At 48.8% G+C, this 16,934-nt stretch overlaps 2 protein-coding genes across 3 annotated transcripts in view; one reads left to right on the top strand and one right to left on the bottom strand.

The window, feature by feature from the left end:
* mea1 (male-enhanced antigen 1) overlaps positions 1-3,012 on the bottom strand; it is a 9,261-nt gene extending 6,249 nt beyond the window's left edge. Inside the window, exon 1 of the mRNA XM_033020625.1 lies at positions 2,676-3,012. Within this exon, the coding sequence (XP_032876516.1) occupies positions 2,676-2,954 (279 nt within the window). The 5' untranslated portion in view covers positions 2,955-3,012. The remainder of the gene's footprint in view (positions 1-2,675) is intronic.
* Positions 1-16,934, top strand: part of fbxo28 (F-box protein 28) — a 26,939-nt gene extending 10,005 nt beyond the window's left edge. Inside the window, exons 2-6 of one of the 2 annotated variants that reach the window (XM_033020624.1) lie at positions 4,922-5,006; positions 7,680-7,789; positions 8,578-8,716; positions 12,697-12,892; positions 14,329-16,828. In XM_033020624.1, the coding sequence (XP_032876515.1) occupies positions 4,922-5,006; positions 7,680-7,789; positions 8,578-8,716; positions 12,697-12,892; positions 14,329-14,771 (973 nt within the window). In that variant the 3' untranslated portion in view covers positions 14,772-16,828. Of the gene's footprint in view, positions 1-4,776; positions 5,007-7,679; positions 7,790-8,577; positions 8,717-12,696; positions 12,893-14,328 lie in introns of those variants that run through there. The other variant, XM_033020623.1, reaches the window with a different exon arrangement.

Genomic DNA, 16,934 nt, shown 5'->3' with positions numbered 1-16,934 from the left:
TGGAGCATTCCCTTAAATACATCCACACTATTCACTGGACCGCCACTCCCTGTGCAGCAGGTTCCACATTGTTACCACCCTCTGGATAAAGAATGCACAGTTATGTCCTTCCCCAACTGTTCAACATTCTTTCTCCGTTCTCTCCATCGGAACTTTCCTAATTTTGAGAACTGCCATTAGATCACTCACCCGCCTTCATTTTTCAAGGGAAGTGAGAACCATTGAGCCACACTGTGACCATGCAAGAACAATCCAGTTCACCCCTCCCCACTCCGTCTTCAGCTTTGCATGGCACGGAGACTTCCTAAGAACCCAGGGCACCGTAAACAGGCGTTGGCGCAGCCACCTTGCTTGGGACGCTGTGGTTCAGGCAGATTATCAGGAGCAAAGCACTAGAGGGATGCAGCGGATTAAGCAGCACTTACAGAAAAAAAATGTGCAGATGCTTCGGGTAGGGAACCTTCTTCAGACTGATCCCCTGAAAAAGAGAGGAACGACTGGGGCAAAGCCTGGCAAGTGATAGGGAGGAACTACAGATGCTGATTTAAACCATCTAAGTTTTTTGAAGACGTGACCAAAAAAGTCGATGACGGCAGAGTTGTATATGATATACATATATATATATATGGACTTCAGCAAAGCATTCGACAAGCTGCTCTGGAAGAGATTGCATGGGATCCAAGAAGAGATAGCTGAATGGATAGAAAATTGGCTTCATGGAAGGGTGATGGTGGAAGGTTGCTTCTCAGACTGGAGGCCTGTGACTAGTGGTGTGCTTCAGGGTTCAGTGCTGGGCCCATTACTATTTGTCATCTATATCAATGATTTGGATGAGAACATACATGGCAAGATTAGTAAATTAGATGATACAAAAGTGGGTAGTTTTGCAGATAGTGAAGATGGTTGAGAAAAATCGCAGCAGGATCTTGATCGATTGGCCAGGTGAGCTGAGGAATCATTGATGGAATTTAATACAGAGAAATATGAAGTGTTGCATTTTGGGAAGTCTAACATGGGCAGTACCTACACAGTGAATGGCCGGCCTCTGGAGTGTGTTGTAGAGCAGAGGGATCTAGGAATGCAGGTGCATGGTTCCTTGAAGGTGGAGTCGCAGGTAGATAGGGTAGTCAAAAAGGCTTTTGGCACATTGGCCGTCATCAGTCATTAGGTATAGAAGTTGGGAGGTCATGTTGCAATTATATAAGACGTTATATAGAGTAAGTATTGTGTTCAGTTCTGGGCACCATGTTTTAGGAAAGATGTTGTCAAGCTGGAAAGAGTACAGAGAAGATTAAAGAGAATGTTGCCAGGACTAGAGGGTGTGAGTTATAGGGAGAGGTTTACATAGAAACATAGAAAATAGGTGCAGGAGTAGGCCATTCAGCCCTTCGAGCCTGCACCACCATTCGATATGATCATGGCTGATCATCCAACTCAGTATCCCATCCCTGCCTTCTCTCCATACCCCCTGATCCCTTTAGCCACAAGGGCCACATCGAACTCCCTCTTAAATATAGCCTCTTAAATATATAAGGAGGAGCCAGAGGGCGGGCGGATGGGAGGGTGGGAGGAGACAGCTAGAGGGTTAAGGAAGGGGAGGAGACAGCAAGGGCTAGCAAAATTGGGAGAATTCAATGTTAATGCCATCCGGACGCAAGGTCCCCAGACGGAATATGAGGTGCTGTTCCTCCAATTTCCGCTGTTGCTCACTCTGGTAACATTGAATTCTCCCAATTTTGCTAGCCCTTGCTGTCTCCTCCCCTTCCTTAACCCTCTAGCTGTCTCCTCCCACCCTCCCCTCCGCCCGCCCTCGGGCTCCTCCTCCTCCTCCCCTTTTCCTTCCTTCTCCCCCCCCCCCCACCCCCCATCAGTCTGAAGAAGGGTTTCGGCCCGAAACGTCGCCTATTTCCTTCGCTCCATAGATGCTGCTGCACCCGCTGAGTTTCCCCAGCAATTTTGTGTACCTTCGATATTCCAGCATCTGCAGTTCCTTTTTGAACACAGGTACATGGATAAAACAGATTTGGAGGCATATGGGCCAAACATGGGCAGGTGGGAAATGTTGGTCAATGTGGGCAAGTTGGGCCGAAGGACCTGTCCCCACCTGTATCACTCTATGACTCTAACCCCAAGAAGAAGCACAAAAAACTGGAGTCATTCAGCGGGTTAGGCAGCATCTCTGGAGAAAGGGTATAGGTGACGCTTTGGGTCGAGACCATTTCCTCACACTGATAAAGGAGTTGGACCCAAAATTCACATATTCCTTTTCTCCAGAGATGCTGCCTGTCCCGTTGAGTTACTCCAGCATTTTGTGTCTATCTTCGGTTAAACCAGCATCTGCAGTTCCTCCCTACACACACCTGACAAGTGAGATAGATGGATAAGGATTAAGGGGAGGTGTTTGTTAGGTGGGGGTAGCATTTTCACACCTTTCCCTGCACGTTAGGGACCTATTTACTGAAGCCAATTATTAACCTACACACCTGCACGTCTTTGGAGTGTGTGAGCAACCCCACGGGGAGAGCATGCAAACTCCGTACAGACAGCACCTGTGGTGAGGATTGAACTGGGGTCTGTGTTGCTGCACCACCGGTGCTCGCTGCTGCTGCTACAGCCGGGATGTGACCAGACGGCGCCCCCCTCCCTCCCTCCTTCTCTCCGGCCCCGGGCCCCACCTGCAGCCGCTCCCCGATGTCGTTCTCGGGCCCGGCCGCCGCCTCCTGGCTCAGCGGCAGGTACTGATACCCGGCTGCGGCGGGCACCGCCTCCTCCTCCTCCTCCCCCGGCTCCGGCTCCGGCCCTGGGCCCGGCTCGTCCTCCTCATCCTCGCTGCTCCACTGCGCCGGGCCGGGGCCTAGTCCTGGGCCGGCTGCGACTCCGGACCCGAGGCCCTGCTCCTCGTCCTCCGCCTCCGGCATCACTCGCTCTGGGCTCATGGTCAGGGCGACGTCCATCCACCACCGGCCACAGGCCCCGCTCGCTCACTCACTCACTCATAGCCAGCGAGTGCTGCCCCCCGGCGGCGGGTGTGAGACGATGCTGCTGCTGCTGCCGCTGCCGCTGCTGCCGCCCAGTGGCATCTTCCTCATCACCTCCCTGCCATGAACATGAGTCAAGTTTGTTTGTGCAGGAAGGAACTGCACACGCTGGTTTAAACCGAAGATAGACACAAAAAGCCGGAGTAACTCAGCGGGACAGGCAGTAGAGGGTTTTGTCAGCTGCACTGGGACTGGAGCATGGGAAATTCTTTCTCATAGCTGCAGCACCCTTTACATATTAAACGCAAACACAACAAATACATTCTCCCCGCCACCCCCCATCAGTCTGAAGAAGGGGTTCGGCTCGAAACGTCGCCTATTTCCTTCGCTCCATAGATGCTGCTGCACCCGCTGAGTTTCTCCAGCATTTTTGTGTACCCACAACAAATACATTCTCACTTATGGAGATTCAAGGAACTACATGTGCCATTGCACAAAAAAAAAGACTGAAGTAGTCCCAATCCAAGACGTCACCTGTCCATGTTCTCCATGAGATGCTGCCTGGCCCGCGGAGTTATTCCAGCACTTTATGCATTAAATGATCAGTTATTTTAGGTAAACCAGACCATCATAATGCAAAATACATTGCACATAAAGCAACAAATAACCTGATCATTGTCAGGGAAATAGATGGGATAAATGCAGTCTTTTACCCAGAGTGGGAGAAATCAAGAACAAGGGGACGTAGGTTTAAACTGAGAGAGAAAAGATTTAATAGGAAACTGTGGCTATACGGAACAAGCCGTTAGAGGAAGCAAGGGTGTTTTATTGTCATTTGTCACAGTTAGAAGAATGAAATTCTTACCTGCCGCAGCACAACAGAATGTGTAAATACTATAAACAATGATAAACGAGTGAAAAAAAGTTCAGTGTGTATATATACACATACTCACAAGTACACACACACATATATATATATATTCATTTCACTTGCACTTTATGTGCAATGTGACGAATAAACCCGTATTGTATTGTATTGTACATAATATATGTAATATATATATATATATATATATATATATATATGTGTGTGTGTGTACTTGTGAGTATGTGTGTGTGTATATATCCATATGCATATATATACAAATTCTCACATATAAATATATATATATATATTAGGTAGTTGAGACAGGTACTGTAAATATTGAGAAGACCTCCATCTGACCTCCCTACCATCGAGGGGATCTATCGCAGTCGCTGCCTCAAAAAGGCTGGCAGCATCATCAAGGACCCACACCATCCTGGCCACACACTCATCTCCCCGCTACCTTCAGTTAGAAGGTACAGGAGCCTGAAGACTGCAACGTCCAGGTTCAGGAATAACTACTTCCCCACAGCCATCAGGCTATTAAACTCAACTCATACAAAACTCTGAACATTAATAGCCCATTATCTGTTTATTTGCACTTTATCTGTTTATTTATTCATGTGTGTATATATTTATATAATGGTATATGGGTATATATATTTATATAATAGTACAGAACTGATCTGTTCTGTATTATTTATGCCTACTATGTTGTTGTGCTGAAGCAAAGCAAGAATTTAATTGTTCTATCTGGGACACATGACAATAAATTCTCTTGAATCTTGAAGATATGGGATGTTTAGAGCAAAGACCTTAGAGCAGAGCTTTAAGACCTTTGGTTTAGAGGGGCAGGTGGGACTGGTGTAAATAGGTCATGTTGGTCGTTGCCGTGCGTCAGTTCCTGCGGGCGGCGCGGTGACGTCATGACGCCGCGGCCGGGGCTGGGCGTCAGTTCCGGCGGGTGGCGCTGGGAGATGGCGGCCGAGCGAGATGGCGGCGGTGGAGCTGGAGCGGGGCCCAGTGGTGGCGGCGGCGGCGAGACGGGCTCCGGCGGCACCGAGCAGCTGCACCAGGACAACCCGCTGCTCACTCTCCCCATCGTCGCCATCGACTCCATCCTCGGGCTGATGGCCTACGACGAGATCAGCGGCCTGCGGATGGTGAGCGAGTGAGCGAGCGAGTGGCCGGGGCGGGAGCGGGGAGAGGCCGGGGATGGGGTGGATGGCGGGGCCCAGAGCAGGAGGAGGGGTCCTGGGTGGGTGAGGCCGGTGTCGGTGTCAGGGTGGGGTTAAGGTTCCCAAAACTGATCAACATGATGAGAGGAAGATGAGTGAACTTTATTGCCTTCCCTCACGGTGGGAAACGTTGATTCCGCGGTGGGAGTTGTTCATGTTAAACTCTATCGTGTATTGTGTTCTTTTTATTTGTCTGGCAACTCTAATCTCACTGTACCAGTTGGTGCATGTGACAATAAATGTAACTTGAGCTTGTCCATCCTCTGTTCTAAAGTGAAGTGGGAGAGTGGGGAGGATATTGCGGGTCTTTTGGGCCAGTGGATAGATTTCTATCCAGGCTGCTCAATGTGATTTACAATACTGTGGTATTTATCTATGGCAATGGCCGTTTATCTGTGTCACAACGTAGGGAGTGTTGTTAAAAATGAAAGTGTGGTTTCTTGTTTCTTGGTCCTCCAAAATATTCCAAATGGAATTTAAACTGGAGGTGGTGGAGGGAGGACTTAAGCCAGAAAGGGTTTTTGGGAAGAAAGAAGAATAAAGAGTTCATTTGGTTTGTTGAGTCTGAAGTAACTCAATGTACAATCCAGCAGGTCCCACTCGCTGATCCTCTCCTGCAGCCCTGCAATTTCTTTCCTTTCAGGTCTTTCTCTCGTTCCTATTTTAAACACCCATTGTGACAATGGAACATATGAGAAATATCTTTTGTCAGCACCATCTCCCTGTGTCACCTCATTCTGTAATGTCTGACATAAGTCGTTTCTTCCCACTTGCTGGTTTAAAATCCTGCCCGATCGCCACCCAATCTACTCTTTCAAAGTGAATGACCACAACGTCTTCACAATTGAAGTCCCTGCAATTTCCATAAAAGCACCTCTCCACGATCTGATCTCACTAAACAGAAGGTGACATCTCATTTTATTACGATGCATACCACAGAAATACCAGGGCACCTCCAATGGGAGAGTTGATCTACTTATTCTTGGCAATCAATACCGTTCCCATTAACCCTAGAAGGGGGAGATCATTAACCAAAGATTGGGCCAGGTACACCATTGTCCTGGTTCAAGGGACTGGGTGTTCTTCGTCTCAATTTATGACGCTCAAACACCAATCACGGTCCTCCCATAACCGTCAATTCCTGATCATAAATATTTATCTGTCCCCCATCTTAAATATAATCCAATAATCTAGCCTCCACCATATCTGGAGCAGAAATTCACGACACTCTGAGAAATGTTTCTAGGTCTCTCAGTTTTAAAGAACCAGCCCCTTTATAATTATATCCCCTTACTTGAAAACTCCCACTGGTTGAAGCATCTCAACATCAACAATGTCAAGCCCCCTTGGGATCTTGTAAAATTGAATAAGATTACCTCTCATTTTTCTAGTGAATGCCAGCAACACACTTGTATCAAATATTCATCTACCTCCACTTTAAATACTTATGAAATAGCTATGAGGCCCAGTTTTAAATGACAACTACAGCAAAAGTTGTGGTTATTTGTTTGAGGTTCTCCCACTATTGAAAACATCCTGACGTCTACTCTTGTCAGATTGTATGTTTGAGTAAGGTCACCCCTCAATCTGCTACTGTCTATTTTTATGTAAGAGGACCAAGACGGTGCATGCTATTCCAGGTGTGGCCTCCCCACAACCCCGTGCGACTATAACAAAGCCCCCACCCTATTTTTAAACTCCAATACCTTAACAATGAAGGCCAATATACCATTGCCACCTTAACTACTTGTTGGGCCAGCCTACTAATTTTAGTCATTTATACATGAGAATTCCCCTGCATCTCATATTGACAGTTTTTTCATTTAATAAACTAGAAAATCTGCCTTTTGTTTCCTTTTACCAATGACTCACACTTCTCCACCTTACACACCATTTGCTCAGTAACTCTGTCTATATCCCAATACAGAATGATGATGTCCTTATCACAACACTTGTCTTTCTGCCTATATTTGTATCATCGGCAAACTTGGAAACCTTATTTTGTTCCCTACTCCAGGTTATTAAAATAAATAGTAAACAGTTGAGGCCCAGGAATCAATCCCTGGTGGACTTCATTAAATACATCCGTCCAGCCTCAAAGGGACCAGGTTATTTCAGCTCCTTTTGCATGTCGGGGCCAGTTTACAAAGACACTCGGGGACATCCAGGGCAATGTCTAACTGGCACCAATCTAATCATTCAGTCCCTGCACCACCGGAGTATGCTATCTGAAACATGTACTACTAACAAAATGTCCCATGTCACTGTGACAACCGCCCAGACCCATGAACTCTACCACCATGGAGGTCAAGGGCAACAGGTGCAGGGGAGCCCCACCACCTGTGAGATCCCCGCCAAGTCGTGTACCACAATGTTTTGGTAATCAATGGCCAGTCATTCGTGCAACTGCCTTCCCAATGGCAATGGGAGCATCTTCACCGGGTGAACTGCAGTCATTCAAGATAGTGGCTGCCCACCACAGTATTGAAGGCAATTAGCCATGAATGCTATAATAAAGGTTTCTAACTAATTAGCACTGTGTTGGTAATACGGCTGATGGTGTGTGAGGATCTGTCGTTGACTCTGTTCTTGCCCCAGGTGTGCAAGCGGATGGATGCAATCTGCCAACGCCTGCTGAACCAGGGGTTCCTGAAGGTTGAGAGGTATCACAGCCTGTGTCAGAAGCAGGTCAAAGCCCAGCTGCCCCGGTGAGTAAGCAGAAGCCTGAGATCCAGCGCCCTCAGATATGGGCTGTGGTCACAGTTTGTTTTGGCAGAAAGCACAGGCGGCCACTAGATTTGATAGAGGTCCATGCAATCCAAACACGCCTCAAGGGACATTTGTCATGTGACCTCTATGTCTCAGAGGACCTTGCAAGTGAGACACAGCTCAGGGCCATTTCATTTCTGTTGTGTGACCTCATCTTCCCAGAAGTTAGGAGCTCGTTAGATTTGTAAAATATATGGACAGGTACATGGATAGGAAAGGTTTCGAAGGATCAGACACGGGCAGCCACGGAAGGTTAATGATCATCCTCGTGACTCAGTGAATGTAGGCAATTTCTCCAGCAATTTAACGATTGGATTAAATATCAGTATTGTCTGGGGGAAATCAAAGTTCGGAGCTTGTTTACTTTGGAGGGAATCGTGCCATCCCCACTTTGGTGATTCTCCGTCCATCCTGTGTCCTGGAGGGGGGGGTGGCTGGACAGTGCCCGGGGCGTGAGGTCTGGTTGGATTCCTTGGCGCAGGCTCGGATGTGACAAGGTTACGTCTGAAGAAGGAAACGTTGGCTGTCCATTCCCTCCACGGATGCTGCCTGACCCGCTGAGTTCCTCCAGCCCTGTGTATTTTTGCTTAAGGTTTCAACAGCTGTAGTCTCCTGTGGTTATGGCTGGTCTGGCATAGCACTGGTTTGATCTGTAAGCTTTGGTGGGCAGGGTGAAAGAGAGCACCAGTCAATGAGCGCGGCGAGGGCTAATTCTTTCTCCTTCCAGGCGCGAGTCGGAGCGCAGGAACCACTCTCTGGCACGCCACGCGGACATCTTGGCGGCCGTGGAGACCAGGCTCTCCCTCCTGAACATGACCTTCATGAAGTACGTCGACACCAATCTCTGCTGCTTCATCCCGGGCAAGGTGTGTTTGCGGACGGTCGCTCTGTGCTGGTCTGCTACCCATCGGGGTGGGAGAAACTGTTGGAATTATCAGATGCAATAACATGCACCTGGCTCTGTAGAAAATGTGTAGAAAAGAGCTGCAGATGTCGGAATCGAAGGAAGACACAAAATATGGGACAGGCAGCATCTCTGGAGAGACGGAATTGGTGAAGTTTCGGGTCGAGACCCTTCTTCACACTGAAACGTCACCCATTCCTTCTCACCAGAGATGCTGCCTGTCCCGCTGAGTTACTCCAGCATTTTGCATCTACCTGACTCTGGAGAAACACTGATGGAATCTCTACCCAGCTGGCATAGACTCAATGGGCTGAATGGCTTTCTGTGCTTAATCCTGTTTTATGCTCTTCAAATTTGGACGTAGATGCATAGACAATAGGTGCAGGAGTAGGCCATTCGGCCTATCGAGTCAGCACCGCCATTCAATGTGATCATGGCTGATCATCCACAATCAGTACTCCATTCATGCCTTCACCCAATATCCCTTGCTTCTGTTAGCTCCAAGAGCTCTATCTAACTCTCTTTTGAATGCATCCAGTGAATTGGCCTCCATTACCTTCTGTGGCAGAGAATTCCACAAATTCACAACTGGGTGAAAAATTATTTCCTCATCTCAGTTCTAAATGGCCTTATTCTTAAACTGTGACCCCTGGTTCTCGACATCAAGGTGTCTTGCATCTAGGGTGTCTAATCCCTTAATAATTTTATGTGTTTCTATAAATTCCCCTCTCATCCTAAATTCTAGTGAATATAAGCCTAGTCTCGCAATTCTTTCATCATATGACAGTCCCACCATCCTGGGAATTGAGCTCGTGAAACTACGCTGCACTCCCTCAATAGCAAGAATGTCCTTCCTCAAATTAGGGGACCAAAACTGTACACAATACTCCAGGTGTGGTCTCACCAGGGCCCTGTACAACTGCAGAAGGACCTCTTTGCTCCTATACTCAACTCCTCTCGTTATGAAGGCCAACATGCCATTAGCTTTCCTTGCTGCCTGCTGTATCTGCATGCTTACTTTCAGTGACTGATGTACAAGGACATCCAGGTCTCGTTGTACTTCCCTTTTCCTAATATGACACCATTCAGATAATAATCTGCCCTCCTGTTCTTGCCACCAAAGTTGATAACCTCACATTTATTCAAATTATAGCATCCTCTTCACAGTTCACACTGCCACCCAGCTTTGTGTCATCTGCAAATTTGCTAATGTTACTTTTTATTCCTTCATCTAAATCATGGATGTATATTGTGAATAGCTGTGGTCCCAGCACCGAGCCTTGCGGCACTCCACTAGTCATTGCCTGCCATTCTGAAAAGTCCCGTTAATTCCTACTCTTTGTTTCCTGTCTGCCAACCAGTTCTTTATCCATGTCAATACCCTACCTCCAATACCATGTGCTCTAATTTTGCCCACTAATCCCCTATGTGGAACCTTATCAAAGGCTTTCTGAAAGTCCAGGTACACGACATCCACTGGCTCTCCCTTGTCCATTTTACTTGTTACATCCTCAAAAAATGCCAGAAGATTAGTCAAGCATGATTTCCCCTTCGTAAATCCATGCTGACTTTAATCGATCCTGTTACTGCTATCCAAATGCAGCGCTATTACACCTTTTATAATCAACCAGCAGCTTCCCCACCACCAATGTTGGACTAACTGGTCTATAATTCCCTGCTTTCTCTCTCCCTCCTTTCTTAAAAAGTGGAATAACATTAGCTACCCTCCACAGGAACTGATCCAGAATCTATAGAACATTAGAAAAAGATCACCAACACGTCCACGATTTCTAAAGCCACCTCCTTGAGTACTCTGGTTTGCAGACCATCAGGCCCTGGGGATTTATCAACCTTCAATCCCATGTCTACCCAACACAATTTCCTGACTAATGTGAATTTCCTTCAGTTCCTCCGTCACCCTAGGTCCTCTGTCCCCTAGTACATCTGGCAGATTGTTTGTGTATTACTTAGTGAAGACAGAACCAAAGTACCTGTTCAACTCATCTGCCATTTCCTTTTCCCCCCATAATACATTCACCTGTTTCTGTCTTCAAGGGACCCACATTTGTCTTAATTAATGTGTTCCTCTTCACATCCTAAAGAAGCTTTTACTATCCTCCTTTATATTCTTGGCTAGCTTACCTTTGTACTTCATATTTTCTCCCCGTGTTGCCTTTTTAGTTACCTTTTGTTAATCTTTAAAAGTTTTCCAATCCTCTGGTCTCCCGCTCATCTTTGCTATGTTATGCGTCTTCTCTTTTATTTTTATATTGTCCTTGACTTCCCTTGTCAGCCACGGTCGCCTCTTATTCCCCTTAGAATCTTTCTTCCTCTTTGGAATGAAATGATCCTGCATCTTCTGGATGATTTCCAGAAATACTTGCCATTGCTGTTCCACCGTCAGCCCTGCTAGGGTCCCTTTCCAGTCAACTTTGGGCAAATACCTTCCCGGGATTGCGGGACTGCCATATGATAAAATAATGGAGCGACTGGGCTTGTATACACTGGAATTTACAAGGGGATCTTATAGAAACATAAAATTATTAAGGGATTGGACATGCTAGATGCGGGAAACATGTTCTCGATGTTGGGGGAATCTAGAACCAAGGGCCACAGTTTAAGAATAAGGGGTAGCCCATTTAGAGCTGAGATGAGGAAATACTTTTTCACACAGAGTTGTGAATCTGTGGAATTCTCTGCCTCAGAAGGCAGTGGAGGCCAATTCACTGGATGCATTCAAAAGAGTTAGATAGGGCGAGCGGAATCAAGGGATATGGGGAGAAAGCAGGAACGGAGTACTGATTGTGGATGATCAGCCATGATCACAGTGAATGGCGGTGCTGGCTAGAAGGGATGAATGGCCTACTCCTGCACCTATTGTCTATGTATCCATGCCGCCAATTAAATTACGCATGTGGCCTTGTAATGTGATATCATGTTCGAAGAATTACCCTTCAGTGTTGCTGTTTAGTTTATTATTATCACTATACTGAGGTACAACGAAAAGCATTTGTTTGTGTGCTATCCAGTCAAAGTAAAGACCACATGGTTATGGTCAAGCCACCCACAGTGCACAGAAAGGATAAAGGGTACAACGTTTAGTACACGAAAACTAAGTTTTATTACTAATTATTTAATAGTAAAATTATTTTACTATTAAAAATAAAGTGAGAGGTTTATATGCATATTTTTTAACATCATTTACTGCACCCTGTGTTCCTGATGTTGCCTCCTGTTGAGACTAAGCGTGACCACATATACTTGGTCTTCCAAGGCCAACTGGACCTCTCGTTTGCTAACCACATTTACTCCCCTTCCCATTCCCACACTGACAAATTGGAGGAATAGCTCCTCATATTTTGCGTGGGCAGCTTATAACCCAATGGTATGCGTGTTGAATTCTCAAATATTGGATCACTTCTATAAACACCCTTCACCCCCCCTCCTTGAACTTCCTAAGCCTTCTAAGAAGGTATAGGCGTGGGGTGTGTTTTCACCATAGCTTTGTGGCTGGTCCACAACAAGTTTCTGATGATTTATTCCTAAGAACCAGAAATGTTGATCATCGTTACTTTGGCACCATCAGTGTACACCAGGATGTGTGCACCGCTTTGCTTCCTGAGGTTAATCACAACCACCTTTGTCTTGCTGACATTAATGGAGAGGGTTTTGTCTTGGCCCCAGGTTATGAAGTTCTCAATCTCTGTCCTGTACTCCGTCTCGTAGGAAGAATGCAGAAAGATCTGTACTCTGCATTTAGCTCGTGGTGTTCTTCCCCGGTGAGGAGGGGTGAATGGTGTGAGAGTGTTGAGGGATCTCTCTCCATGTCCGAGCATGAGAATGTGTGGCAGTCTCTGTGTGGATTGCGATCAGTGCTGGGTAGTTGCTTTGTGGCTTCCCCTTACTGTTTTACCCATGCCTTGTGTTGCAATCTGTGTGCAGGTGATCGATGAGATTTACCGGGTTCTGAGATACGTAAATTCTACGCGTTCCCCTCAGCGAGCCCACGAGGTATTGCAGGAGCTACGGGACATCTCATCCATGGCCATGGAATACTTTGATGAAAAGATCGTCCCCATACTGAAGAAGAAACTGAGCAATTCGGACATGTCAGGTCGCCTCCTGGGAGTGCCGCCAGGTATGTCCCAGGCTGCCCGTGGCAAACAGCGCATCCCCCTGGGAGCGAGCACTGCCTGTGTGTAAATTATATAAACACATGTATAGCGTATGCACGTGCAAGTGGGTGGATGTCACTAGTTCACTGACAGCGTCCCTCTGCCCCCACCCCTCCCTCCCCCCCCCCCCAGCAGTGGGACGTAGTTCAGAAGTTACGGGTGCAGAATTAGGCCATTTGGCCCAACAAGTCTACTCTGCTATTCAATCATAGCTGATCTCTCTCAACCCCATTTTTCTGCCTTCTCCCCATAGCCCCTGACACCTGTACTAATCAAGGGTCAGTCTGAAGAAAGGTCTCGACCCGAAATGTCACCCATTCCGTCTCTCCAGAGATGCTGCCTGTCCCGCTGAGTTACTCCAGCATTTTGTGCCTACCTTCGATTTAAACCAGCATCTGCTGTTCCTTCCTACACAAGAATCTTATCAATCTCTATCTTAAAAATATCCGTTGACTTGGGCCCCACACCTGTCCATGGCAAAGAATTCCACAGATTCACCACCCTCTGACTGAAGAAATTCCTCCTCATTTCCTTCTAAAGGAACGTCCTTTTATTCTAAGGCTGTGGCCTCTGGTCCTAGACTCTCCCACTGGTGAAACATCCGCTCCACATCAGGATCCTGTTGGAGAGGGTGTGTGTAGGCCGTATGTGGGACGGACAAAGGCCGAGGGTGTTGTCTGGGGAGTCCGTGGGTAGAGGCGGCGATGGGTCCCGTTTTGGTGGTGATTGATGCAGGAGGGGTGGGCAGGTTGGGACTGTTGCCGAGAGTCACAGGGTCCGGCTGCGGCTGCTGACACCCTCCTTACCCGCCCCGCTCCCCCAGCCACACCAGAGCACCAAAGGATGCTGGAGACAGGAGATGGCTTCCCATACAAAGTGGCCACTCTCGTTACAGCCATCGTCCTCCAACTGGCTCTTGGAGGAGCCCCATCCCACTCGTTCACATTAACGCCCATGATGAGCCCCCAACAGCAAGGAAACGGGCCCTTTGTCCCACCCTGCCTCTGCTCCCATTTACCCCGATCCAATCTAAACGCTTCTCATCAATATGTCTGTCCATTTGTCTTTTGAAAGAGGTGGTTAAGTAATCTCTGGGATGTTACGGGGAGCAGGGGGGGGGGTTGTGGAGGGGGGAAATGAAACGGGAGCAGCTGGAGGAAACGCGTCCATTTTAGTGCCAACTCCAGCTGGCAATGGTGGGGTTGGCTGGGGTGTCGGTGGAGAGGTGGCGATGGGTGAGTGATGCACGGAGGGAGGGGGGGCGCTGGTTGGGCCTCAGTGCCGTGGATCCCTGGCCCGGCTGCCTGTTGGGTGACTGAGGGGAGGGGAGCTCTCTGGGCGGTGAGGCAGTGGGGCCATCCCGGCTTTAACATGTTTATTGCCTCTGTCCTGTGCCCAGTTCCTGGACCATCCACGGCCCTGACGGCAGTGCAGCTCTTCTCCAAGCAGAACCCGGCCCGGCAGGAGCTGTGCAAGCTGCAGCAGCAGCTGAAGGCGCAAGGACTGAATGTGACCACCACCCGGCGAGAGGTGTCCGAGATCCGCGTCAAGTACCAGGAGCAGCTGAAGCAGCTGCAGGACCAGGATCAGAAGATCCTGGAGCAGAACCAGATCATCGGTGAGCAGAACGCCCGTCTAGCAGAGCTGGACCGCAAGCTGGGGGAGCACGCCCTCAAGCACCAGCAGAGCGAGCAGAAGATCAAGGACCTGCAGGAGCTGCTGGAGCAGGTCATCGAGACTGGCACAGGAGGCGGGCAGCTGCCCAGTGGGCCCAGTGGACCCAGCAAGCGCAAGAAGACTCCTCCCGAGGGCAGTGCCAAGCGCCTTCGGAGCCGGAAGTGAGCCGGCCTTTTGCGGGTGGTCTTCTGTCCTCGCGTCTGTGTGTCAGTCCGTGTTATGCAGGCGCGATGGCTCCAGGTGAGGTGCCTCGTGGCACCACGTGGGTCAGGAAGGTGGGCACGGCACGCTTCAGTCACCAGCAGCCCAGGGAACTGGGAGTGGGGGGTGGTTGGGTGTCACTGACTGGGCAGCTAAACACAGTCCTGGGTCACAGGCTCCACCACTGTCCTTCCCGCTGCCCTGGATAACGGAGAACTGAACTCTACCTTTCTCTGCTCCCAATAACTGATTTCAGCCCATCCCCTGGTCCCAGTAACAAGGTCCAATACACCCGTCCCCTGATCCTGGGCAACAAGACTCGGCTAACCGTCCCAGGTGTCGGGTAGTGAAGGGTCATACCTTATTTTAGCCCAGCCCTGGATAATTCCTGCCAATCCCCCTGCAACAGGTAACTAACTATGTCCTTGCCTTGCCCGTCTTGGTTAATGGAGCGTTAACTGTCCTCATGAGCCAGCTGATGAAGAGTTCGATGCCAGCGTGGGGCTGTCAACACTGCTTCACCTGGTGGAAGAGCAGCAGCTGCACGGGATGGAGTCGGCGCTGTGGCTGCTGATGTCTGGGGGAGGGTGAAGCGGTGCCCTCAGTGTCTGGGTTCTGTGCTCCCACGTCTGTGTCGTGTAGGGCCCTCAGAGTGCCGTGTGCCCTCTGGCAGGGTCGGCCGGGCTTCCCTGGAACCTCATTGCCACCATTCCCAGTGGGCTGGCGTGGTGGTTGTGATGCATGGGCTTGGTCTGCACTCCTGGCACGGCCTCGGGAATATTAAAGCTGTTGTATCCGGACTTGGGCGCCTGCACTGAGTGTTGGAGGAAGATCGGAACAAGGCCAAAGCCACCTTGTGGACAAACGGGAAGTGGAAGCACACGGCCAGGTAGATGATGTGAGCCCTGGGCTGACTCTGCCCCTGACGGCTACTTGTCAGATCTGGTGAGAGAACAAACCTGGGGGGCAGCCGTCGTTCCTCTGCCCGACATCAGGCGAGGCCCAGTTACCATCCCAGCCCCCAACCCCCCCCCACCCTGCTGCTGGAATCTCCCACCTCAGCACAGCCTGGCCCTGTCACTGAACCACTGTGCCCGTCTGCTCAGCACACAACCCCACTCCAGTGGCAGGGATTTGATTCTGTTCTGCGTGGAATCCCTTTGATTCCAGCTGTTGTTGCTGCCTGGGTTGGTAAGTGAAGTGAAGTACACCCTGCCCATCTAATGTGCTGATACAGCCCATTTCCCCATAGCCCACTTTGAGAGGGGTCAGAATTAACCTGCGCTATAATTTGAACCAAGTACACATGTTGTGTGCCTTTGCTTTGACCTTTGTCCACAGTCCCACCACCATTCAGGGATTTGAGGTGTGCCCGGTTGCACCTCAAAGCCCTAGACATCATAGTCATGTCCCAAACTTGTACATTGTTCCCCTGTCAAGCTACCACTGAACTGCGACAATGTTATCCAGGGAATGTGAGTCTTGATGTTGAGGTTTGGAGAAGTTCCACTTGATGTCTGGAAGGTCCTGAGGCCAAGTCCAAGGTCCTGAGGCCAAGTCCACGCTCACTTATGCTGACGTTCTCATGCTGTGCTGTAGCACAGTTACCAATACCCAACCTCCAAGCACCCAAGGATCAGACTTGGGGATCAGCTTTTGGTGGGGCTTGGGGCATTCTAGATATCATAGACTTTGGTGGTCTGAGATGATGGTAGGGGTGTTAGGGTCCTTTCCTGGATTGAGTTGACTCCTCAGTACATATGATTCCTAGGGAGGCTATGCCACTGAGTGTTGGCTTCTTCTGTCCTGATATCTGGGCACCAAATAACCATTGCTGGTGCCTGAGAAAATGTCCCAAAGAATGGAATTAGCTGGAAAGAGGGAGGGTGTTTCATAAAAGGATCCTGATGTTGGCACCTTGGTGTCTTTACAACTTTGTAAGAAGGGAAGTTCTTCACGTTAAACTTCAAAAAGGAAAATACCTTGTGTGGGATCTGCTGATTCAAGTGAAATGCAGGGAAGGGCTATTTAAGGTGAGACTTCACTTGCTGACTGTTATATCGTGCAGCAATGTTTAATTGTTCATTGGCTTTTGTGAACTGAAAATAAGTTATTTTTTAAACAAAA

This window comes from Amblyraja radiata, chromosome 5, assembly GCF_010909765.2.
Source record: "Amblyraja radiata isolate CabotCenter1 chromosome 5, sAmbRad1.1.pri, whole genome shotgun sequence".
In the NCBI taxonomy this organism is placed as follows: domain Eukaryota; kingdom Metazoa; phylum Chordata; class Chondrichthyes; order Rajiformes; family Rajidae; genus Amblyraja; species Amblyraja radiata.
Note: the sequence above shows the minus strand (reverse complement) of the source record. Positions and strands in the feature narration are given on the sequence as shown.